Source organism: Bos grunniens, chromosome 5, assembly GCF_055505025.1.
Source record: "Bos grunniens cultivar Pamir isolate PY7600 chromosome 5, Bosgru_T2T1.0, whole genome shotgun sequence".
Taxonomy (NCBI): Eukaryota; Metazoa; Chordata; class Mammalia; order Artiodactyla; family Bovidae; genus Bos; species Bos grunniens.
This window is the reverse complement of record NC_141169.1, coordinates 112623335-112644318: the sequence shown is the minus strand read 5'-3', so window position 1 is coordinate 112644318 and position 20984 is coordinate 112623335. Positions and strand designations below refer to the sequence as shown.

The 20984-nt window shown below is 47.3% G+C and overlaps 1 protein-coding gene across 7 annotated transcripts in view; it reads right to left on the bottom strand.

Annotated features, from left to right (window-relative positions):
• Positions 1 to 20984, bottom strand: part of GRAP2 (GRB2 related adaptor protein 2) — a 68151-nt gene that overhangs the window by 5751 nt on the left and 41416 nt on the right. For 4 of the 7 annotated variants that reach the window (XM_086402937.1, XM_086402940.1, XM_086402941.1 and 1 more), the window contains 4 exons: positions 15534 to 15625; positions 8035 to 8126; positions 4870 to 4989; positions 1064 to 1232 (listed from right to left, as the gene is read on the bottom strand). In XM_086402937.1, the coding sequence (XP_086259063.1) occupies positions 1064 to 1232; positions 4870 to 4989; positions 8035 to 8126; positions 15534 to 15611 (459 nt within the window). In that variant the 5' untranslated portion in view covers positions 15612 to 15625. The other 3 variants (XM_086402939.1, XM_086402942.1, XM_086402943.1) reach the window with 3 other exon arrangements.

The window sequence follows — 20984 nt, the reverse complement described above, 5'->3', positions numbered from 1 at the left end:
TATATTTTATAGATTGCGTGTATGTGTGAATTTACTTTTGGAATCAAATTAACATTTCCTTAGTGCCATCTGGGGACCAGAGTCTGTGGTGAGTGCTATGATTATATCTCACTTATCCTCACCACAGTTCAATGAAGAAGGCATTATATTCTCTCCATTCTACAGATGAGAAAAACTGATGCTCAGAAAGTTTTCTTCACTTGACTGGGTAATCAGGATAGTTAGCAATGAAATCAGTTTTTAAAGCCAGGTCCGTTGGAGATGCATTTTTTAAAAGATTTTTTGATGCGGGACCATTTTTAACATCTTTGTTGAATTTATTGCAACATTGCTTCTTTTTATGTTTTGACTTTTTGGCCCCAAGGCACGTGAGATCTTAGTTCCCTGCCCAGGGATAGAACCCACACCTCCTGCACTAGAAGGTGAATTCTTAACCACTGGACTGCCACGGAAGTCCCTGGAAGTATTTTCTATTAAGACAATACTTCATGTTCCAAACTGTTCCAAGAGCAAGAATTCCACCTCCAGTTTTCTCCTCCAGTGCCCCCTGCTTCTACCCTCCACACCCCCAAATTCTGTCACAAAGCTCTACTTGCTGCATTAGTCCTGGACTCGAGGTTCTAATATCCCCATGTGTAGCCCTACGGCTTCCTCCAAGTTACTTCATCCTTGGGTAGCTCCTGAGCTAGGCTGAAAACTGTGATACGGTAATGTCTGTGAATAATGAAACAACAGTGTCTATAACAAGAGCCCATGTATACTGAGTGCTTGGGGCGTGATTAGGAATGAAGTAAGGGATGGACTATATCGTTCTCTAACCTTCAGAACCATCCTATGAAGTAGCTGTCACTATTATCCCAATTTTGTGGATGAACAAACTGAGAATTAAAGAACTTTTCAAAGTCACATACCTAGAAAGTGTTAAGCTAGGATTTAAACTGAGATCTCTGCTTTTCAGAATATGCAGGGACCTGCCCATCAAATGCATGGTTTTAGGGGTTCACATAGGGACCCAAACCGCCAAGAATCTCTGGATTGGGGGTGATGGGGGCCAGCAGCATACCTGTTCCTCCCGGGTCCTATCCCTCAGAAAGATCTGCTTCTGTTTGGAGATGGAATTCTTTCTGTAGTAGTCCACCAGCTTGTTGAGGGATGGAAACTTCTCTGTCCACAGGAAGTAATTACCCTTGTTGTCTCTCATGACTTTGAAGTGCTGAACGTCATCCTCATGCCTAAAGAGCAAGACAAATCCAAATCATGTATCACGTGGTGAGCATGTCTCTGCCTCCAGGCCCGACTGCATCCAGGGATGCTGGAGTTCTGTTTGGGCAGGAAGCAGAGGTGTGGGTGGCCGGCCCATCCCTGGGCAGGTGGGCTGGCCTAGTCAAACTCTAGGGGTGATTTCTGGGAGAGGCGGCTTAGGACTCCAGCTGAGCTAGAGGGGATTTTTTTTTTTTTTTTTGCCACGAGGATTGCAGGATCTTTGTTCCTCTACTGGGGATTGAACCTCAGTCCACTGCAGTGAAAGCACCAAGCCCTAACCACTGGACCACCAGGGAGCTCCTGAGAGGAGGGTTTTTGGGGTTTTTTTGTTCTTTTTTACATGAGCAGAAAGCAATCTTTCTTCTGATACTGGAATCGCCCTTTTACAAGAAAAAAATATTCCAAGTGCTTTAAAGACTACAAGGTTGAGGACTTTTTTCACAATGTTTATTTGAAGCATGGCAACGCCTGAGACCTTACCAGGCTAAGAACTCTGCCAAGACTCAGAGGGGAGGAGTTTTTCAAGCCCTTCTTGTCTTTCAGTTAACAGAAATAGTCCAAACCAGCTCCTTTAAGTTCAAAAACTACCCTGAGAAATCTGTCACACTTTGTTCTCTACATAGCTGGGATCTCTTGGTTGGTCTTGTTTTGCATAAATAAGGTTACAAAGTAGTTTGAGTTGTTGGGGGAAAAAATGTGCTGAGGCTCAGAGGTGGAGGGGCTTGATCAAGGTCACTGTTAAGGGCAGAGTTGAGGCAAGGACCCTGGTTCTCTAATTCCAGTCTAGTGAGCTGGGACTGTCACACCAAGCACATGTGCTAATTTTTTTCTCATGTTAACTTCTTTTATATCAGCACTTTTGACACCAGCTGAACTCAGAAGCGATAGAGCATGTTTGTACCAGGGGTGGAGAATTCGGATTTTATTCACTGAAAGAGGAGACTGGGCCTTTACTAACAGCCCCAGACATTTTCCACCACTAAGTCATTCTTGTTTGGATGTCAAGTTTTCTTGGTCAAATGGACACACATTTATATCTAAAAATAAACTGATGTTATTGCTATCAATTGCATGACCCAGCAGAAAGGTAAAAAATTTAGACTGTTGGAGAGTAAAGATAATTCTTTCTAAGGGGTGGATTTAGAGGTCTGTGTTCAGAGGGGACAGGCGTTTTGATCTTCCTCCTCATCTTATTTTCAGGGCACTGCTCAGAGCAGGCAAACCTATGCAGTGACCTCTGCCTAACTACCTTGGGGTCATAGCTGACACTTGGCAATCAATCCTTGCTTGCCCTTCCCCTTTTGGCTTCAGTCACTCATATACGCTTTCTTTACTCCAGCACCACACAGCTCGACTCACAGTCATCACTCCCCACATCTGGGTGAGGAGGAGGGAATATTCTTGTGACACGATTATTCATCCACCATCTCTTAGTCAAAGAACTGGGAATGAGGAACATTAACTCTTTCACTCCCATGTACTGACAGGGTGCATGTCAGGACTGTGGTTGGTCATCCGGCCAACGGAGAGAGAGGGGCTGGACCACTGTCCTGAGGTCTGAGAAGGGCAGAGAAAAGGGTGTAACTCAGGGCTCCAGAGTCTCAGTCTAGTGTTTCAGACCCTCAACTAATCCTAAGTGATAGATAATTACAATTAGCTTTTAATTATCTGTGCCAGGACAGAAAGCAGATGTATAAATACATTAGTGATTTTGCTTTGGAATATATTAGACTACATTTCTGCAGAAGAGGTAAAACTGATTACCGTAATAATCACCATCACAAGAGCTTGCATAGCCTCAGTGGCAGGGAAGATCATGGCAGACATCAAAGCCGATCGTTTTTTGTAGAATTCAATTTAATCAAGGAATGATAAACCCTAATTCCTCACTGAAAAAGCCAGCCTCAACATGCAAACCAAGGGCACCAAGAGATGCCTTTCAATCTAACAAGTTGCTTGGTGCTGCCTCTAACTGTGGCCCTGAAGAAACAGGTTTGAGTTGTAAGATTTATTAATAGAGAAAAAGTTCATGAATTAAGACCTAACAAGTTTAGAGTTGGTGATACATTAATACTGGCCTGAGCTAAAATTTACCATCATCCAAGCTATAAAAAAGAAAGCTTTAGTTAAGGGAAATTAAGAGTTTGAGTCAGCTTGCAAGGGCAATGCTTAAGAGACCAAGCTATTCTTGAGCCTACTGGGGACAAATGCATACAAATGCTTGACCCATTATTATTATTATTTTTAAATTTATTTCCTTGGTTGCACCAGGCCTTTGTTGCAGCATATGAGATCTTTAGTTGTGGGATGTGGGCTCTAGTTCCCTGATCAGGGAATGAACCTGAGCCCTCTGCCTTGGTGGCATGGAGCCTTAGACCCCGGACCACCAGAGAAGTCCCCTTAAGCCATTTTTTTTAAGTCCTTCCTACTTATTCCTTAAAGTACTTATCTTTAAAGTACCGCACTTTCTAAATAGTGATGTGGCCTCCGTTTATTACCCGAGATTGGATTTAGGAACTTAAAGATGCATGCCTTTCAAGTCACATTGCAGAATCCAGACAGCACCTCCGGTCAGGTAACTTGCCAGTGAGGTTTCACCGCACAGGTTGTCGCACCGCTCCCTGTGCTGCTATTGCCATCCTTGCACTTTCACATGTGGTCACCAAGTCTGATGTGTGACTCGCCATCTCCAGCACGCTGACCACACGCCGTCTGTTCAGACTTGGGGCTTCTCTGTGTGGGGCTATGTCATGTTAAACTGAGTCATTTCCTCCCGAGGGGTGGGGTGCCGCACACTGGCGAGACTTTGCTGTCAGAGTGCCCCCATCCCAGGCCTCCTGGGCTCTGCTCTGTCCCTGTCAGTTTCACAGCATTACAGAGGGTGGAAGTAGGCTTTCTTTCTGTGCAGCCACCTACGACTACGGATGTGTCCTATGGCGGTGCCTGGGGGTTTTGATTTTTCTCTGCCCTTCTTCAGACATGCATTGGTAGTAACAGAAAATGCTAAGATTGCAACCCTGGACTTCCCTGGTGGTAGAGTAGATAAGAATCCACCTGCTAACATAGGGCACATGAGTTTGATCCCTTGTCTGGGAAGACTCCACATGCTGCAGAGCAACTGAGCCCGTGAGCCACGGCTCCTGAGCCCAGCACCTAGAGCCTGCGCTCCACAAGAGAAGCCCCTGCAACGCATCGCGAAGAAGAGGAGCCCCTGCTCACTGTAGCTAGAGAAAGCCCGAGTGCAGCAACGGAGACCCAGCCCAAACAAAAATAATTAATCAAAAAAAAAAAAAAAGATTGCAACTCCAAGATGGATGTGGACCTCTGGAAATTCTCTGTTCCTTCTCCCTTCCCATTCCCCTTCCACAGACACTCACCCAGCACCTGTTGGGTTTACATGGTGCTGTGAAACACACAGAGGTGAGGTTGATAAAAATCCTGTCTTTCCAGAAGCACCGGGGCTGGAAGGGGAGGCAGGTGAATGTATTGATACGTTGTGCCCGGGCCCCTTGCCACCATGCTCCTGAGGGATAGGTCATGTTTAAGAGGTCACCTTGTCGTTTTAGTGCTTTAGTAGGTCAGGGCGGAGTCAGGATTGGCCAGTACCTGACGGATATGGAGAAGTCCCCGGGGGAGCTCTGGCTGGCCCGGATGATGAAGCAACCAAGCTCCTTGCCCATCAGCAAGCTCTCTGCCTGGTGTCGTGAGAGGCCTTCGTGAAACCACCTATCAGGTGAGATAAAAACAGAGGATCTTGGTGAGATGCCAGACTGATGGGGTTTGGGAATAGGGAGGGAAGGAAGTCAGGGAGAGGTGACCCACAGGGAGAAGGGTTGAGGAGAGACCCCAAGAGGGGCCAGGCGCTTTTGAGACCAAACAAACGCTCTAGCAGTTTCCAGGCGAGGCAAGTGAGTGAGTGTCCCCTTGAGGTACCTCCTGCCCTGTCCCCCCAGGAGAAGTCTCTCTCCTGCCTGCTTGGAAATCCTGAGTCATGGAAATGTGCCACTGCACAAAACGGGAGAGCGTGGGAGGGACTCACTGCAGCAGTGGCCACCTGCCAGTGGCTGTGAGAGGGACATCTCCAGAAAGGGACTGCAGGAGCAGAGGGTGCATTGGGAGGACAGGGACCCCTTCACGCTGGGATGGGCAGGGCCCTTGGGTGCTGGCTTCAGGCTGAGACCTTGGTGGCTGGGAAGAAGGGTCATAACCAAGGGTCTCTGGGTGGCGTGGGGCAGGAGTGGCTGTGCCTTGTCCCTGGCAGACGCTGTGGGGCACCCAGGGAGGTCCCCATGCATGCTTGGAAGTGAGCGAGGCTGGCGGTAGCCAGAGAGAGGCTTCTACCCGGCCAGCTCCCGGGCCCTCTCTAAGAAACCCTGCTGGAAAATAACCTTTGCTGTGGAAAGAAGGAACTGAGGAGAAACTGCTCTTTCAGGTTAGCAGTCAGGGTGGCAGCCTTTGGAAGTGTTGCTACAGGCGGTGCAGTGAATGTGAAAAAGGCTGAGCACTTGCACGCAGGCAAGACAAACAGTGGCTCCAGCCGCAGGGCAGGAGGCCAGGAACCTCTCTCACCCTCGCGGAGCAGAGCAAGTGTTCGCAGTTCTTCGGTAGCCAAGGGTGGGGTGGGGGCGGTGTCCCTTTGCTGCAGCATGGCTACCTAATCACTGCCCCCGCAAGGCGAGCATGCGTGTCCCTTTAAGGTGAGCATCCAACAGGTCTCTGTGAGCCCTTCCCTTGTGCCCTTTGGAACTTAGGAACTGAACCAACAGAGGTGGTGGGAGGATTATCCTTTTTCCAGACCTGGGACTGCAGCAGAAGGTTGGTCAGGATCTGAGGGGCCAGAAACAGGGTTTCTGACTGTCATCTGCCTGGAGATCCTGCCGGAGTAGGTGCCATACGAACCTATGGGACTGACGAGTGGCCACCACAGCAATATAATGGGGAGGGGAAAAGAATGGGACCCCCCTCCACAGCAGCCTTCCTCAGAGGAAGTCTCTTGAAAGAGGGAGCAACCAGAGAGGGAACTGTTTAGAAAATACACCCTTGTCCTCTATCTGGGTTTGTTGAAGTCACTTGAAAGAAGTGACTTCTTTCAAGACTTACAAAAATGTCCACACGCTACTTGTGAAATGAGTGCCAGAGTTTCATATTACACATCGGTTCCAAAGCTATTCATTGACTGAACAGCTTTTATTAAACATGTACTGTGTGCCGGGCCCTCTTCTGAGGCTGTAGTGAACGTAGTGGTGAGCAGAACAGACAAGCACCCTCATGGAACTCACATTCTAGTGGGGCAGACATATCATAAACAATGAAGTAATTAGAATATGGAGTCAGCTGATGTGATGCTATGGGGAAAATGAACACAGAGCAGAGGTGGGGAGGGGGCAGTCACTTAAAATGTGGTGGTGGGGAGGGCGGCGTTCTAACCCCAAAGGAGATGGGGGAGGGGAGGAGGAAACAGCAAAGGAGACGGGGAAGGAGAAGCCAGGGAGGTGGGAGGAGATCCAGGAGGAAGAATGTCCCTGAAGCCCAGTGAAGAATGTGACGGTGCTGAGATGATGGCCGACAGTTGACCACTGGGACCCGCAGTTCACTGGGACCTTGATAAAAAGGTTTCCAAGGAGTCATGGGGCTTCCAGGGAGAACAGGAGGAGAGGAATTAGAGACGGCGAATATAATGATTCTTTGGAAGAAGTGGAGTTGTAGCGGGAAGGGGATTTGGGATTAAGGGTTTTGTTGTCTGGTTTCATGTTTGGTTTTTTTGGTAAGCCGGGGAAAATCGCAGGATCTTTGTTTGCCGCCGGGTATGAGCCAGCAGAGAGGCAGGAAAGCTGATGTGGGAGAGAGGGGAGGACTTCTGCTCGAAGCACAGACGGTTCTTTCCAAACAACTGCAGGAAAGGCAGTGTCTGAGCAGTTGCGGGATGTGGGTGGAGGCAGTGAGTCAGGACGGGTGGCATAGACGGGCTTTTCTGGGGGCCTCCACTGTCCTGGAAGCCAGGCGGTCGGCTGAGAGTGTGTGTGGCCGGGGGTGGGTGGAGGAGCTGCAGGTGTTCCTTGCTCACCTAGAAGGGGACAGGGCAGCCTCAAGGGCCCCCTGGCTGAGGTCGGTGGTCAGTCTGCTGGTTCAGTGGTCAGTGCTGATTCTCTGTGAGTGGTACGTTTGCACCTCACCAGAGTCACCAACACCGCTTTGGTTTTCTAACAAACCTTTGCTCTTCGGCTAGACCCTGACTCTCAGACAAGATTAGATTTCTATCTAACCCTTGTGGTCAATTCTTGAGACGCACATGACCCAATCTCAACTTTTCGTTTCCTCTTTATGGAGGGAATTTCCCCAACCTCTCTCACTGAGTGCGAGCATGGTTTCGGGAAGCTCACGGTTTCAAGAGCTTCATCATGTCATCCTGGAACTGGGATGGAGGGTGGGTTGGGAGATAGGGGAGAAGAGCTCTTGAAGCAGCAGCTGTGGAGGTGGGGTGGCCGACAGCGCCCCCACTGGAATTCTTGGAAACGCCATGGTTACAATCAGAGATGCCTTTGGTTTATAAATTTAAAATAGGCGATACTTGCACATGGTATCAAATTCAAAAGAGAATGCCGTGAAATGCAAATCTCCCTCCCACCCCTGGCCTTCAGCTGCGTGGTTCCCTCTCCAGAGGCGACCGTTTTTGACAGCGTCTGGGCTATGCACGGATAATTTTAGTGGCTACTGAAAAAGTAAGGGGAGTGTGTGTGGGCAGGCCTATCTCCACAGGCTGGAAATACTTACTCAGGAAACTCGATTTCTATAAAATTCTTGGGCACGTATCCTTCTTGGCTCCCAAGCTCCGCCTTGAACCACTCCCCTTGGTTACTTAGGATCTACAGGGAGGAGAAGGAAGGATGAAGTCACTGAGGGGAGGACACCAAGAACCAGGAGAAATGGGCTGCAGGGCAAAGAACCTATGCCCCCCAATCCAAATTCCACCCAATCCAAAAGAACAAAGGCTTTTGAAGTTAGAGGAAAATAAGTCAAAGAAGGCTTCCCAGGTGGTATAGTGGTAAATAATCTGTCTGCCAGTGCAGGAGACATAAGAGACAAGAGATTGATCCCTGGGTCGGGAAGATCCCCTGGAGGAGGAAACGGCAACCCACTCCAGTATTCTTGCCTGGAGAATCCCACAGAGAAGCCTGGCAGGCTACAGTTCACAGGGTCACAAAGAGTCAAACACGACTGATCAACTAAGTGCGTACACACACACACACACACACACACACACACACGCCAAAGAAACCACAGGACCACTGGAGGGGGAGCAGCAGGCTTATCTTTGGAGTTTGGCTTCTCTTGTCCCCAGGCTATTTTTGTACACTTGGGCCACCCCCTCATGTGACTCCACCCTGGTGTGGCCTCCCAAACTCAGTGCTCAGGGGCTTCTCCGAACCCCTCTTCTCCTGTTTTGAAAATTTGTGTCTCAGATCTTAGCACTTTAAGCTCCTTATCTAGGCAGGTGGTTCTCTGCCAGGTAACTGAGAACCTTTTACAATTTTAATTTGTTCTTTTTTACACTAGCGGATTAAAACTTAAACATCAAGTGGGGGCTAGCTTTGAAAACAGTAACTCTTTGTGTTCATATTCCATGTTTGCACAATTTGGACATAACTCAAGATACCCGGAATATCTCTTCTAAATTTGTTTTTAGACAGCGATCATAGGCAAAACCAGAAGTTTTTTCTCATTACTATAAGGTCTTACCTTGACCATGACCCCCAATGTTATCACCTGCCTTGATTACTTATATGACTCTCCAGACTTGGTTCTATGTGGCTTCTGGTCATTTCAGAAAACCTCCTATCATCAAAAGACAAATACTTGACTTCCTCTCTACCCTCCCCTACTGATATTTCTAAAATATGTAGCACAGACTCAAACAATAATTCAAAATGAAGATGGCAGAACAAAAAGATGGGAAGAACCTTGACGATGTCATGGAGCTACTGAATTAGCTGCTTAGGAGTCCTCCAACGCCTGGACTTTGTATGAGAAATTATAAATCTTTGTTATCATTTTTATGACCAACCTAGATAGCATATTGAAAAGCAGAGACATTACTTTGCCAACAAAGGTCCGTCTAGTCAAGGCTATGGTTTTTCCAGTGGTCATGTATGGATGTGAGAGTTGGACTATGAAGAAAGCTGAATGCCAAAGAATTGATGCTTTTGAACTGTGGTGTTGGAGAAGACTCTTGAGAGTCCCTTGGACTGCAAGGAGATCCAACCAGTCCATTCTAAAGGAGATCAGCCCTGGCATTTCCTTGGAAGGAATGATGCTAAAGCTGAAACTCTGGTACTTTGGCCACCTCTTGCGAAGAGTTGACTCATTGGAAAAGACTGATGCTGGGAGGGATTGGGGGCAAGAGGAGAAAGGGACGACAGAGGATGAGATGGCTGGATGGCATCACTGACTCGATGGGCGTGAGTCTGAGTGAACTCCGGGAGTTGGTGATGGACAGGGAGGCCTGGCGTGCTGCGATTCATGGGGTCGCAAAGAGTCGGACACGACTGAGCGACTGACCTGAACTGATCTGAGGCCATTTTAAGTTTGTTTCTCATAGCTGAAAACGTCTTAACTGATGGAAGAGAAATGATAAAGAGGAAAGAAGAAGATGGATAGGAAAGCTTACTCGGAGCAGGGACCACCTGGGTTGCCCAGGTGAGTTACTAGGCAAAGTCTGATGACAAAATAAGTACTTCTGGGGCGTGGGGAAGTGAGGTGCACTCTTGGGACAGAACTCCTCAATCTGGCGGAAGTTTAGATTGTGACCCCAGGAGTAGAGAGAGGGGAAACCAGGGCTACAGGGCCTTGTAGCCCACGTTCAAAAGTCTGGATTTCTATCTTGAAATGTACGGGGAGCCATCAAAGGATTTTCATCAGGGAAACAGCACAGTGAGAATCAGTGTTAAGAAAAGCGTGGGGTATCACAACTTGAAGATGGACTGTGGGGGTGAAGTCAGGGGAGAGAGTGTAGGAAGAGGAGCGTAGCCATCCAGGCATAGACGAAGGAGATCTGGGCTAGGTGGAAGTGAGGACAGATTTCAAAGGAATCAGGAAGCACAAACGGGCAGGATTTCGTGACTGTTCGAGGAGCTGAGGGAGAAGGGGATTCTGGGATGGCTCTGGATTTCTGGCTTGGGAGACTGAGTGGGTGGTGACGCTTTTACCAAAATAGAAAAGACAGGAGGAGGAACAGGTCTGAGGGAAAGCTCATGGACCTCAGATTGCCTGTGGGTGAATCAAGTTGCCCCTGGGACCCTCAGAGAAGGAAAGCTCAGGGAGCACTGGAGATGTGTGTCTGGGTTCAGCAGTGAGGTGAGGGCTGGAGCTGGATTTCAGAGTCATCCAAAAAAGTGGGTGGACTTGAAGCCTCTGGTTTCTGCCTCCCAGAGACGAGAAGAGAATTGAAGAGAGCAATGGAATTGAGAAGCAGTGATGACCTAGTTCTAATACCACTCCTGAGTTTGGAAGGAGAAGCCCTTGGTCCTTGGGTCCTTGGTTCCCTAGATGTCTGACCTCAGGCGAGTCAATTATCATCTGCAAAATGGGGGCAATAATAACTGGCAGCCCCTTCACGGAGCTGATGCAAGGATCAAATGCTCCCTCATCCTTGGACGTCCTCCAGAGAGTACAGGCTGTGTTTTTAAATATAATTCTGTCCAACGTGATATTCTTATGAAGGAGAACTCCAGGTCTGAAGGACATGGAGGGTTGATAAGTTCTTTAAAGTGTTCTATGTGTATGTTTTGAATGTGATCATTTGTTCTGAAGAAATAAAAGTGTGTCCCATATTTGAGTTCTAGAATTGCTGAGAAAAGGAAACTTTATAGTTTCTAACATCAAATGTGACTGTTGGTATCGCTAAGGACGTGCGGGTATGTGTGTGCCGAGGAGGGTGGCGGGGGTAGGGGAGCAGGAAATCTAGGTCAAAAGAAGAACTAGGAAACTCGGCACCAGGGCATCGTCATCACATAAAAAACACAAGGGCATTTTACTCTGTGCCATTTCCCCCAAATTTCAAGGCTCTGGAATTCCTTTCTCCCATCACATGGGAAGACACGTGGGTTGGGGAGCAAATGTCAAATACCAAGGTGAGCAGGGATGAAGTAAAAGAGACCATTTGGAAATGGGCTCATCGCAGTAGGAATTACATTTTGCACTTAGCTCTCTGACCCAAAACTGGCTGTAATTTTAGTAATCGTGGCTCATACTCATTTACACCCTGTAGCCACCGAAAGATTATCCCACAATGCCATCCATTTTCCTCACCACGTGATACTTGGTCTGCCTGACATTGTGTTCCCAAAGAGGCAAATTTATAGGCTTTTTATGATGTATAAAAGGCAAGGGTTTAAAAAAAATCTCATTTTCAGCAAAGAAGAGTCTTTGGGGGGTGGTGGTGGTGGTTTCCTCCCGCCGTTGTTGGCAGGGCTGGTACTTCCTGTCCCTCTCATCTCTCCATCTCCTCCGTTTGTCTATCTCTTGTCCCCATCGTGCAAACCTGCGCAAGGAGTTCAGCCTAAACCCATGAGGTTTTACCCTCAACTTCGCTGTAACTTAACTCTTACAGTGTTGCCTCCCGGAATCATTTTCTGGGTTACGTGGCCTGAGAATAAGTTAGACGTGGGAAGAGGACAAAATGTACGGCTGGAAGAATTTCAAAATTGGATGAAATTATAGCTCTTAAAGGCATAGCAGAAATCAGAAGTGTTGAAGAAGTTAATTATGTAGGACTAACTCTGGGGGCTCTTTGGTCGCTGTTTTAGGGGGAAGAAATGGGGTCGTGTTAGATGAATTGCAGAAGCACATAGAGATGGCCTGGCTCAAGAGACATTTTTTAATAATGACCGGCAGGTTCGAGTGGGAAGTGTAACCGGGTGCTGTGTGCAGCTGCAGGTGGAGAGGTCGTGATACGCACATGAAACATTCAACCCCTGACTTTTGGAATGTTTCTCTTACAGGAGAAGTGGGATCCAGTCATGTGGCTAGAGTTCCATGTCTGCCATCTTGTTTACCATTCTGGGATCAGCATCTAGTGAGCAACTGCTGTTTGCACTTGGGTGCTGGGAATACAGAGATGAATAAGCTGGGGCCTACACCCTGGGGACCTCACAGACTGCAGCAGGCAGCTGGTGATGAGCAAATCAGACAGTTTTTGTATCTTCTAATGAAAAAGTCTGTTTAGTGTTTTAGAACTAAAGGCATAACATGAAAGAGCACTCAGGAGTGCATTGCTGGGGTAGTCAAGAACTGGCCTTGAAAACAATTTCTAAAAAACCCCCAAGAAACAGAACACCAATTTCTAGGCTCCGGGGGCTTGCTACCCATATCTGGAGGAGACAGTTGTACTCAGAGGCCCACAGGCGGGCCCACTGACCACCATGATACAGACCTTCCATGAGACTCAGCCAATAAGCCCCGTCCCTTTTCCTCTTTACCACTATGGCTGCAATGGATAGAATTTGAAAGGAAGGAAGGGTTTGGCTTTCTGATAGAATTCTAAATGAGTGTGCAGAAACACAGTGTAACAACTCAAGAAATATGTACTGAGCCCCCATCTGGGGCCGTGACTTGTGTCAGGTGCTGGGAAGACACAAAGATGAAGCTGGCAAGACTCTGCTCTCAGACCAGCGGTGGGATGACCCACTCATTCATTCGTTCATTGACTCTTCCTCACCTTTCTGCAGGCCCAGCCTCCACCCCCGCAGAGCTCTGGGGAGTGAAGCAGCCACTGTGAGACCAGACAATCAGGATGGCATGGGGGGAGAGCAGCAGAGGTGGTGCTTCCGTGCAGAGAGCGGAGCTCGCCTGCTTGTAAATAGGGTGTGAATGCCTTGAGCAGAGTGTGTGAAATGCCATGGAGGAGCTGAAGAGGGCATAACGAGTTTACTGGGGTAGTGGGGGGTGGGGAGGATTCATGAGGGTTCCCCGGCAGAGGTGGTCAAAGGCATGTGTGCAGAAGAAGGACATTCAGAGTACAGGGAGAGCCTGAAAAAGGACAGTGTGCATATTGCAGTGTGACTTGGGCCATTTCCTACACAAAGATGTGTGTGTGTGTGTGTGTGTATACATGTTCTTGCACTTGAGCATGATGAGGTTGGGTGGTAGGTTGAGCTCAGATGGCTTAGATTTCCATCCACTGGTCACAGGGAACCACTGAACACTTCTGAGGAAGGAAGTAATATGATCTAATTTATCTTCTAGAAAGATCCCTCTGGGTCTAGTTTTTAAAATAAAGGAGGAAGAGAGAGGAGAGAATGGGGTCAGTCAAGGGGATGTGGCAATAGTCTGAACAGTCAAGGGCAGAATGGGTGATATTGACAATATGGGGATCATTTATGGATCATCCGGTTTCCTTTTAACTGGTACCAGGCTCCTCTCCGGTGAAGATGTGGGTTGCTTGGGAGACAGGATAAAAGGGAAATATTCAGAGTGAAGTACAGTGTTTCTGGGTGGGACAGGGCTCCTTTCAGATGCAAGGAGGGACAGTTAGCAGTTTCAAGTCCTATAGGTGTTTAGCAGGACATTCTACACTCAGGAGGTCACTGGTGGACTTTAACGAAGTGTTGGGAGTAAGAGTCAGATTCCAGAGGGTCTAGTGGAGTGAACGGGAAGTGAGGAAGTGGAGACAGCCAGCACAGAGAACTTTTCCCAGTGTGGCCATGAAGGAGAGGAAAGAAATTAGAAGCTGAAGCAGAGTTGAGGAAAGATTTTTGCTCTTTGTTTTTCCTTTTCTGGAGAATAGAGAAAACTTAAGCCAGATGATTTGGTTTGAAATGGGAGGTGAGGATGGGACTTGCCCCCACACCCACCTCCCAGGGGCCTCTTTTGGGTGAGAACACTGCAGAGTGGTTGATAACCGCATGGTGACAGTACCCAACAGGGAAGGGAGGGACTTCTCACCTTGTCCCAGACCCCTCAGTGACCTTGGTAAGGTCCTGAAGAAGTGAGGGTCACTTTTTCCTGGGTCAGGAGCCCAAGCAGTATTTTGACCTTGAGAAGCTCCAGCATTGAAGGCGTGCTCTTGGGAGCCACATTGCCAGATCTTGCACAGTGAGGGCAGTTATATAAACACTCGGAGTGGGGAATGCATGGACGCTAAGTCGCTTTAGTCGTGTCTGACTCTTTGCGACCCCATTGACTGCAGCCCGCCAGGCTCCTCTGTCCAGGGGATTCTCCAGGCAAGAATACTGGAGTGGGTTGCCATGCCCTCCTCCAGTGGATCTTCCTGACCTAGGGATTGAACCTGCCTCTCTTACGTCTCCTACATTGGCAAGCAGGTTCTTTACCACTAGCACCACCTGGGAAGAGGGCAGGAAGGGGATTGTTCAAATTCCACCTGGTTTGTGCCCTGCGGACACTTTCCGATTCCCCTGCTCACGTGTGACAAGGCTATTTCCATAGTAAGCTTTTATCTTAATGGAGAGACAACAGTGGCTACATGGACTGCTGAGGATTGGGGATCAGGCTATCCGAGGTGTTCAGAGGCCACGGTGCATGGGTGCCACAGACTCTCCCATCACTTCTTTAAGGGCTTGTGCTATTTGGCACTCTGAGATGCAGAGTCCATGCAAGTGTGGCGCATGGAATGTGGAAGAAGTCCAAGGCCTCTTCAGCTCAGCAAACCGCCACTACAAGTCAAGTGCGGGTGGAAGACAAGCTTTGAGAAACCCCAGAGTGGCCAGGTGTGAGTGGCCTTCACTGACCTGAGTTTCCTCCAGCAGCCTTTCCAGGCGTCCCCACCCACACCTTCCTCCTGTTCCAGCCGTGCTGAGCCTCCTAATGCTGACCAGACTCTGCCTGAGCTTGACCATCTCTGAACTTTCACCAAAAGCCTGACTCACCTTTACTGCTTTCCCTGACAACTGACGTTGCCACCCCTTCCTACAACCCCATCTTTCAAGGTGGGATCCTTGTCCCATACCTGTGCTCCTGAGCACTTAGATAAAACATCTATGAGAAGCCCTGCACACGGATGTATTTCCCACTCCAGACCACAAGCATCTCAGGACAGGGATTGTGGCTTATACAATCAGATTTCCTTCACCCCGCCTGGTGGTTAGTGCACGGGTGCTCAGAAGAAACCATTTTGGTTGAGGTGAATTTTGGATTTTGAAAGAACTGTTTGTGTTTCTTGAGAAACAGTTTAAGCAGTTCAACTGTTAGATTAACTTCGCGATTAGACCAGAATAACCTAAACTCTCTCTGGCTCTCCTGGGCCCCATGTCACCTACCTTCAGAACATCGCCAGCGTGGAAGCCCAGTTCATCTTCTCCCGAGGCCATGAAATCGAACTTGGCAATGGCTTCCATGTTGTAACGTGAAGCTGGAAGAGAAATAATGTGGTCATTGTGTTTTCTGCCAGGAGGGCAGTCCTAGCGGTTGGTAGTGGAGGATCCAATGTCTCCAGGCTGGAGAGGGAGGTGCAGGCACACAGGAAGGGTTTTTGTTTTCAGAAAGAGCTGCCTGAGCCCCTAGGATCCGTTTTCCGACATCGTTCTCTGAATCTCCAGATGCCAGGAACAGGAAATGAAGGCCAGTGACCGCCTTCCCCCTCTCCTTTCATCCCCATTTGCAGTCCTGGCCTGTGATCATTTCTGGGGCATCTCTGTTTCCGGTTGATAAGGACAGAAGACTCACTATCATCGCTACCTTGGGGCCTGAGGGGCTGGAAGGACTGCTCTGTAAACACTGTCCCTCGGCAGCTATATTTAACCAGCCGGTGTTAATTAGACAGATGCCATTTTCTCTTTTACATCTGAATCATTTAAGAGAATTAGACAGCTTTGGTCAGTGGGGAACTTAGCCATCTTCTACATGGTTTGAGAGTAGAAAGCATTCTCATTTTAGACCTGGGAGACTCAGATTCCAACTTTTATTATTATTATTATGGAAGCCAACATGGTTTTGGAATTTTTCATTTTCATGCCTCTGAATTGAGTGAAAATATTGGCCCCTCTTAATAATATGTGAGACCTGTATAAAGATAAATAAGTCAACTTACGAATGAAATATAGTTGGGTTTTTTAGGAGACAGTGGGGTGTAATAGAAAGAGAGAAAAGTCCTGGTTTTGTTGATGGACAGCTGTGTGAGCTTGAGCAAGTAAACCTCCTAGAGTCTCAGTTTCCTTGTTTGTAAAAGGGTGATCATAATGTTCAGTGGAGAAGGATGTAAGATGAAATTAAATAATAGACACCAGATGTTATCCAAGACAAAACCGAGTTTGAATAATTTTGTAGAATGAATTTATCCTCAGCAAACACAGTCTAACCAAAAGCCACAATAATTTTCTTCTGATTTTCCCCACCTCCTATAAAGTTTTCTCTTTGAAATTTGATGCTTATTCTCCATGACCCTCAAGTTCTTTGGTTCTCTGCTCACCGTCAGGACACCGTCTTGAATGCTGCTGTTTGGCATTAATGTTTTGCAAAATTTGTCTTAAGTATGAAACCCTGTAGCTCAGAAACCCTCAAACCTAACTGACTTTCTATGACCAGTAAACTGGGACCACATGTGTCCTCTCAGTGGGAAATTCTGCCCAAGTGAGGAGATTTAGGTAAATTACGAAGGTGGTTGCGGGTGGGAGGGGCTGACTTGCATAGATCAGGGGATTAAAGCTGACTGCTGCAGCAGTGATAGCAAGGGGCGCCTCCTCTGATTCTCCACATTTGCTTGGTCTTCCAAAGGCCATTTGTAGGGATGAGCATGACAAAGCCCAAAGACATATTAAGCAAAAAATATCTCAGGAGCCAAAGTGAAATGTCATAGCTCACTGCCTGAGCTTTATCACCAGCCAAAACTTATTTCCAGACTCAAAATCTATATACTTTTTATGAACTTTCTTCAAGATCTGTCCATCTAAGGCAAATTAAAATTTTTGTGACCCGGGATGACCCACTCAACAGGAAGGAGTACTCTGTCCTCCTGGGTGAAAGCTAAATGCTTTTGCTGATTGGATTCACCCCATTACTTTCACATGCAAAGCTTTCCCTAATTAAGGCCTTGCCTCTGGTTTGCAGGATGATGGGTTCCCGTGGGTCACCCTCATGGTATCAGCAGCAGACACTGGTCACATCAGGAGATCAAGTGTCAGGTGAATGGTCCTGAAAACCAAGATCCCATTTCTATGCAAATTTACCTTAATAAGCAGAATGGAGACAAGGGGAGGGCAAATGCTAGACATATTAGAAAATCACATACATTAGAGATAAAAAAAAGAACCTAAGGCATGCTCTAGAGATGACCTTGAGCTTAGAAAGATCTTTCCTACCTTACATATAACTCAGATCAGGCCTGGATACTTGGTCCAAGCTGGCTCTAAGTCATTCAGTGAGAAGACTGGAAGCAGAAGGAAAATTGCTTCTGAATGGTGGCACTTTTCTCTGCCTTCCCCCAGGAGGCAGGTGGTGTGGCAAAGCCAACAACAGAGGCACACTGCAGAGCTCCCCAGCTTGTAATATTAATCCTGGCTCAGAAAACCCAATTAAACAGGCCCACTCTTCATGAAATCACTTTGAAAAAATTTTCTTGTGTCCCATTTCCATTTGTGAAATGAAATCTGTTCAGATGCTGCTTGGTGGCAGAGAGATGCCCCGGCTGGAAGGGGTGGGGGATTGCTCCGTTTTCGTTCAAATCACAGGGCTTTGCAAGCTCTTCCCTTGAATTTACCATTCTCTGCTTCCCTAATAGCAGAGAATGGTAAATGTGCCAGCCCCAGAGGTTAGTCTTCTGTTTGATCATAAAAATGCGTGGAAATTGATATCCTATTCCTTGCTATCCATTAGTTTTAATTTTGAAAAGTTAAAAATTACCACCCAGGAAAAAAAAAAAAAAACAGAGCTAACACAGTTTATTCAGTATTTATCCATTTTGTTTGATAGTCTGTACGTACCACTGCTACATACTGCATCTGCAAGAGAAAAGTAACAAATGATGGAGATAGAGCATGGTAGCAACAATTCCACGAGAGAAAAGGTGGGGGTGGGGCAGAGAGAGAAAGGGCAGCAGCCTCAAGAACTCAAGAACGCGGTGGAGCCTTCTCACTGCTGTTTGCAGTAGAGTGCTCCTGACCTCAGGGGAACATGAAGACAGACACCTCTTCAGAGAGCCGCACAGACGGGTTAAATGCGCTTTCCCTTCCAGTGATCAGTCTTAGAAACGGCTGCACTGCTACCTGCCATAGAGTGTGAATAAGAAGTGACGGCATTCAGGTGCCAAGCGGCTGTCAGCCGCTTCCCCCTATTCATCCCAGGCCTGGGGATGGTAGCATTTGTCCAGGAATCCCGCCTCTGAATTGCACAGGGCTCCTGCCCCAGGTGCTGGCTCTGTTTCCTCACCAGCCCTCTGCATCTCTCTCCCTCTCCCACTTGACAAATGGCATGGAATGCCCATTAGCAGCCCTGAGACATAGATCACCCCGCATGCCAACAGGATGCCCTCGGCACGATTTTATCTGCCCTTGTATTTCCATTTAAGTTTCTTGTACCACCAAAATCCCTGAAAAACAGTCAGGCTATATACTACGGATGTTTATCTGCTTCTAAAATATGTCACCACAGAGGATGAAAACAAAAGTTGGGAGACAGTTCTTTAAAAGAGTCTGCATTTGAAAGCCAAAGTCAGGGGATGTGTTCAGAAGAAATACATAGTTTCCATCAAAATGGTACCAGGGAAGCAACTTCTTGAACAATTTCAGCTCCTCCTAATTTGGCTATGAACAGCCAAGGCTTTCGTTTTCTGTATCTCTGAAAAAGAGTATTTGCATAACAGCACAGAGCTGGTGGAAGATGCAGGCTCAGGCCCCGGGGAAAGAAGGAATCCTGTGTGTGTGCTCAGTCGTGTCTGTTTGTGACCCCATGGACTGTATCCTGCCAGGCTCCTCTGTCCATGGGATGTCCCAGGCACACATGCTTGAAATCCTCACCCTTTCAATCTGCCAGGCAAAGCCCTTCTTGGAGGCAGTGGGAAGGCAGCACTTCCCCACCTCCCCGCCTAAATTGACAAGGTCAGTGGCTTTTCAGATGTGGGAAACCTTATGCTGCCAGGAAAAAATGATGCTCGCTAAGCCTCACTGTACACAACAGATCTGTTCTTGAAGAGTTATTATGAAGAGAGTATTTGTAAATGGAATCATATTAGCGTGCATTATGGAGACTCATTCTACAAAGGAACCCCATGGTGAATCCCTGTATTAAATGAAAGGGAAAATTTGTTATGCAAATAGCTACCTTTTAATTTCTCTGTTTTAAAGGCTGGGTTTTTCGTGCACTGAGTCTTAAAATAGATCGCACCTGTGTATCTTCTCCCACCTTACATAGTGGGTTAAATAAATATTAGTTTACCCTTTTCTTAACCCCCAAATGCTTTGTAAAAACCTATATATATTGATATATAACATTTTACCTTGGAGTATAGATGTGTGTGTGTGTGTGTGTGTGTGTGTGTGTGCGGGCTCAGTTGTGCTCAACTCTTTGCAACCCCATTGACTGTAGCCCACCAGGCTCATCTGTCCATGGGATTTCCCAGGCAAGAATACTGGAGTGGGTTGACATTCCCTCCTCTAGGGGATCTTCCCCACCCAGGGATCAACTCTCATCTCCTGCATTGCAGGTGGATTCTTTACCTGTTGAGCCACTGGGGAAGCCCGAGTATAGACTAGTAATCCTCCAGACCGTTTTTGCAAAGGACCAGAGAGAAGAGATTTTCAGCTCTGGGGGCTGTACAGACTATGCCACGACCAGGCGTCTGTCCTTTTTCAGGCAGGCAGCCTGAGAGAACAGTAAACCAGCAGGAGGAGCTGGGTTCTAATACAGCTGGATGCCGTCACCGACTCAATGGATGTGAGTCTGAGCAAACTCCAGGAGGTGGTTAAGGGAAACCTGGTGTGCTGCCGTCCATGGGGTCGGAAAGAGTCAGACACGTCTTAGAGACTGAAAAACAACAAGTTTTATTTATGCTCACTGAAACTTGAATTTCATATAATTTTTACATGCCAAAAGATATTATTATTATAATTTTGCCCCACTGTTCAAAAAAGTGAAAACCTTCTCATTTGTGGGAAAAATACATGAGTCAAATTTGACCTACTGGCCATAGTTTACAGACCCCATATAGTCTTTAAAAATTTTCTTTTTGTTTTTTAGAGAGTTTGGGAATAGGCTATTTTTATTTTATTATTTATATATTTTTGGCCATGCCCTGAGGCATGTGTGATCTTAGTTTCCGGAACAGGGATCAAACCTGTGTCCCCTGCAGTGGAAGAGAGGAGTTTTAACCACTGGATAGGGAAGTCCCATGTAGATGTTTTTAGCTATATCCTATCTCCCCTGGTAGTCTGTAAACTTCCTGGGGTCTCAGGAGTAGATGAACCTGTATTTGAACCTCAGACATGCCATTTACTTCCCAAGCATCCTGCTTCTTCATCCTCAACCTGATTCAGTTCAGTTCGGTCTCTCAGTCATGTCTGACTCTTTAAGACCCCATAGTCTGCAGCACGCCTGGCTTCCCTGTCTTTCACCAACTTCCAGAGCTTGCTCAAACTCATGTTCATCAAGTCGGTGATGCCATCCAACCATGTCATCCTCTGTCATCCTCTTCTCCTCCTGCCATCCTAACCCGGTAGCAGCCACCCTTACTTCATGGGGGTCTTGTGTGTAAATGTGTATAAAGACTCTGGCACACAGTA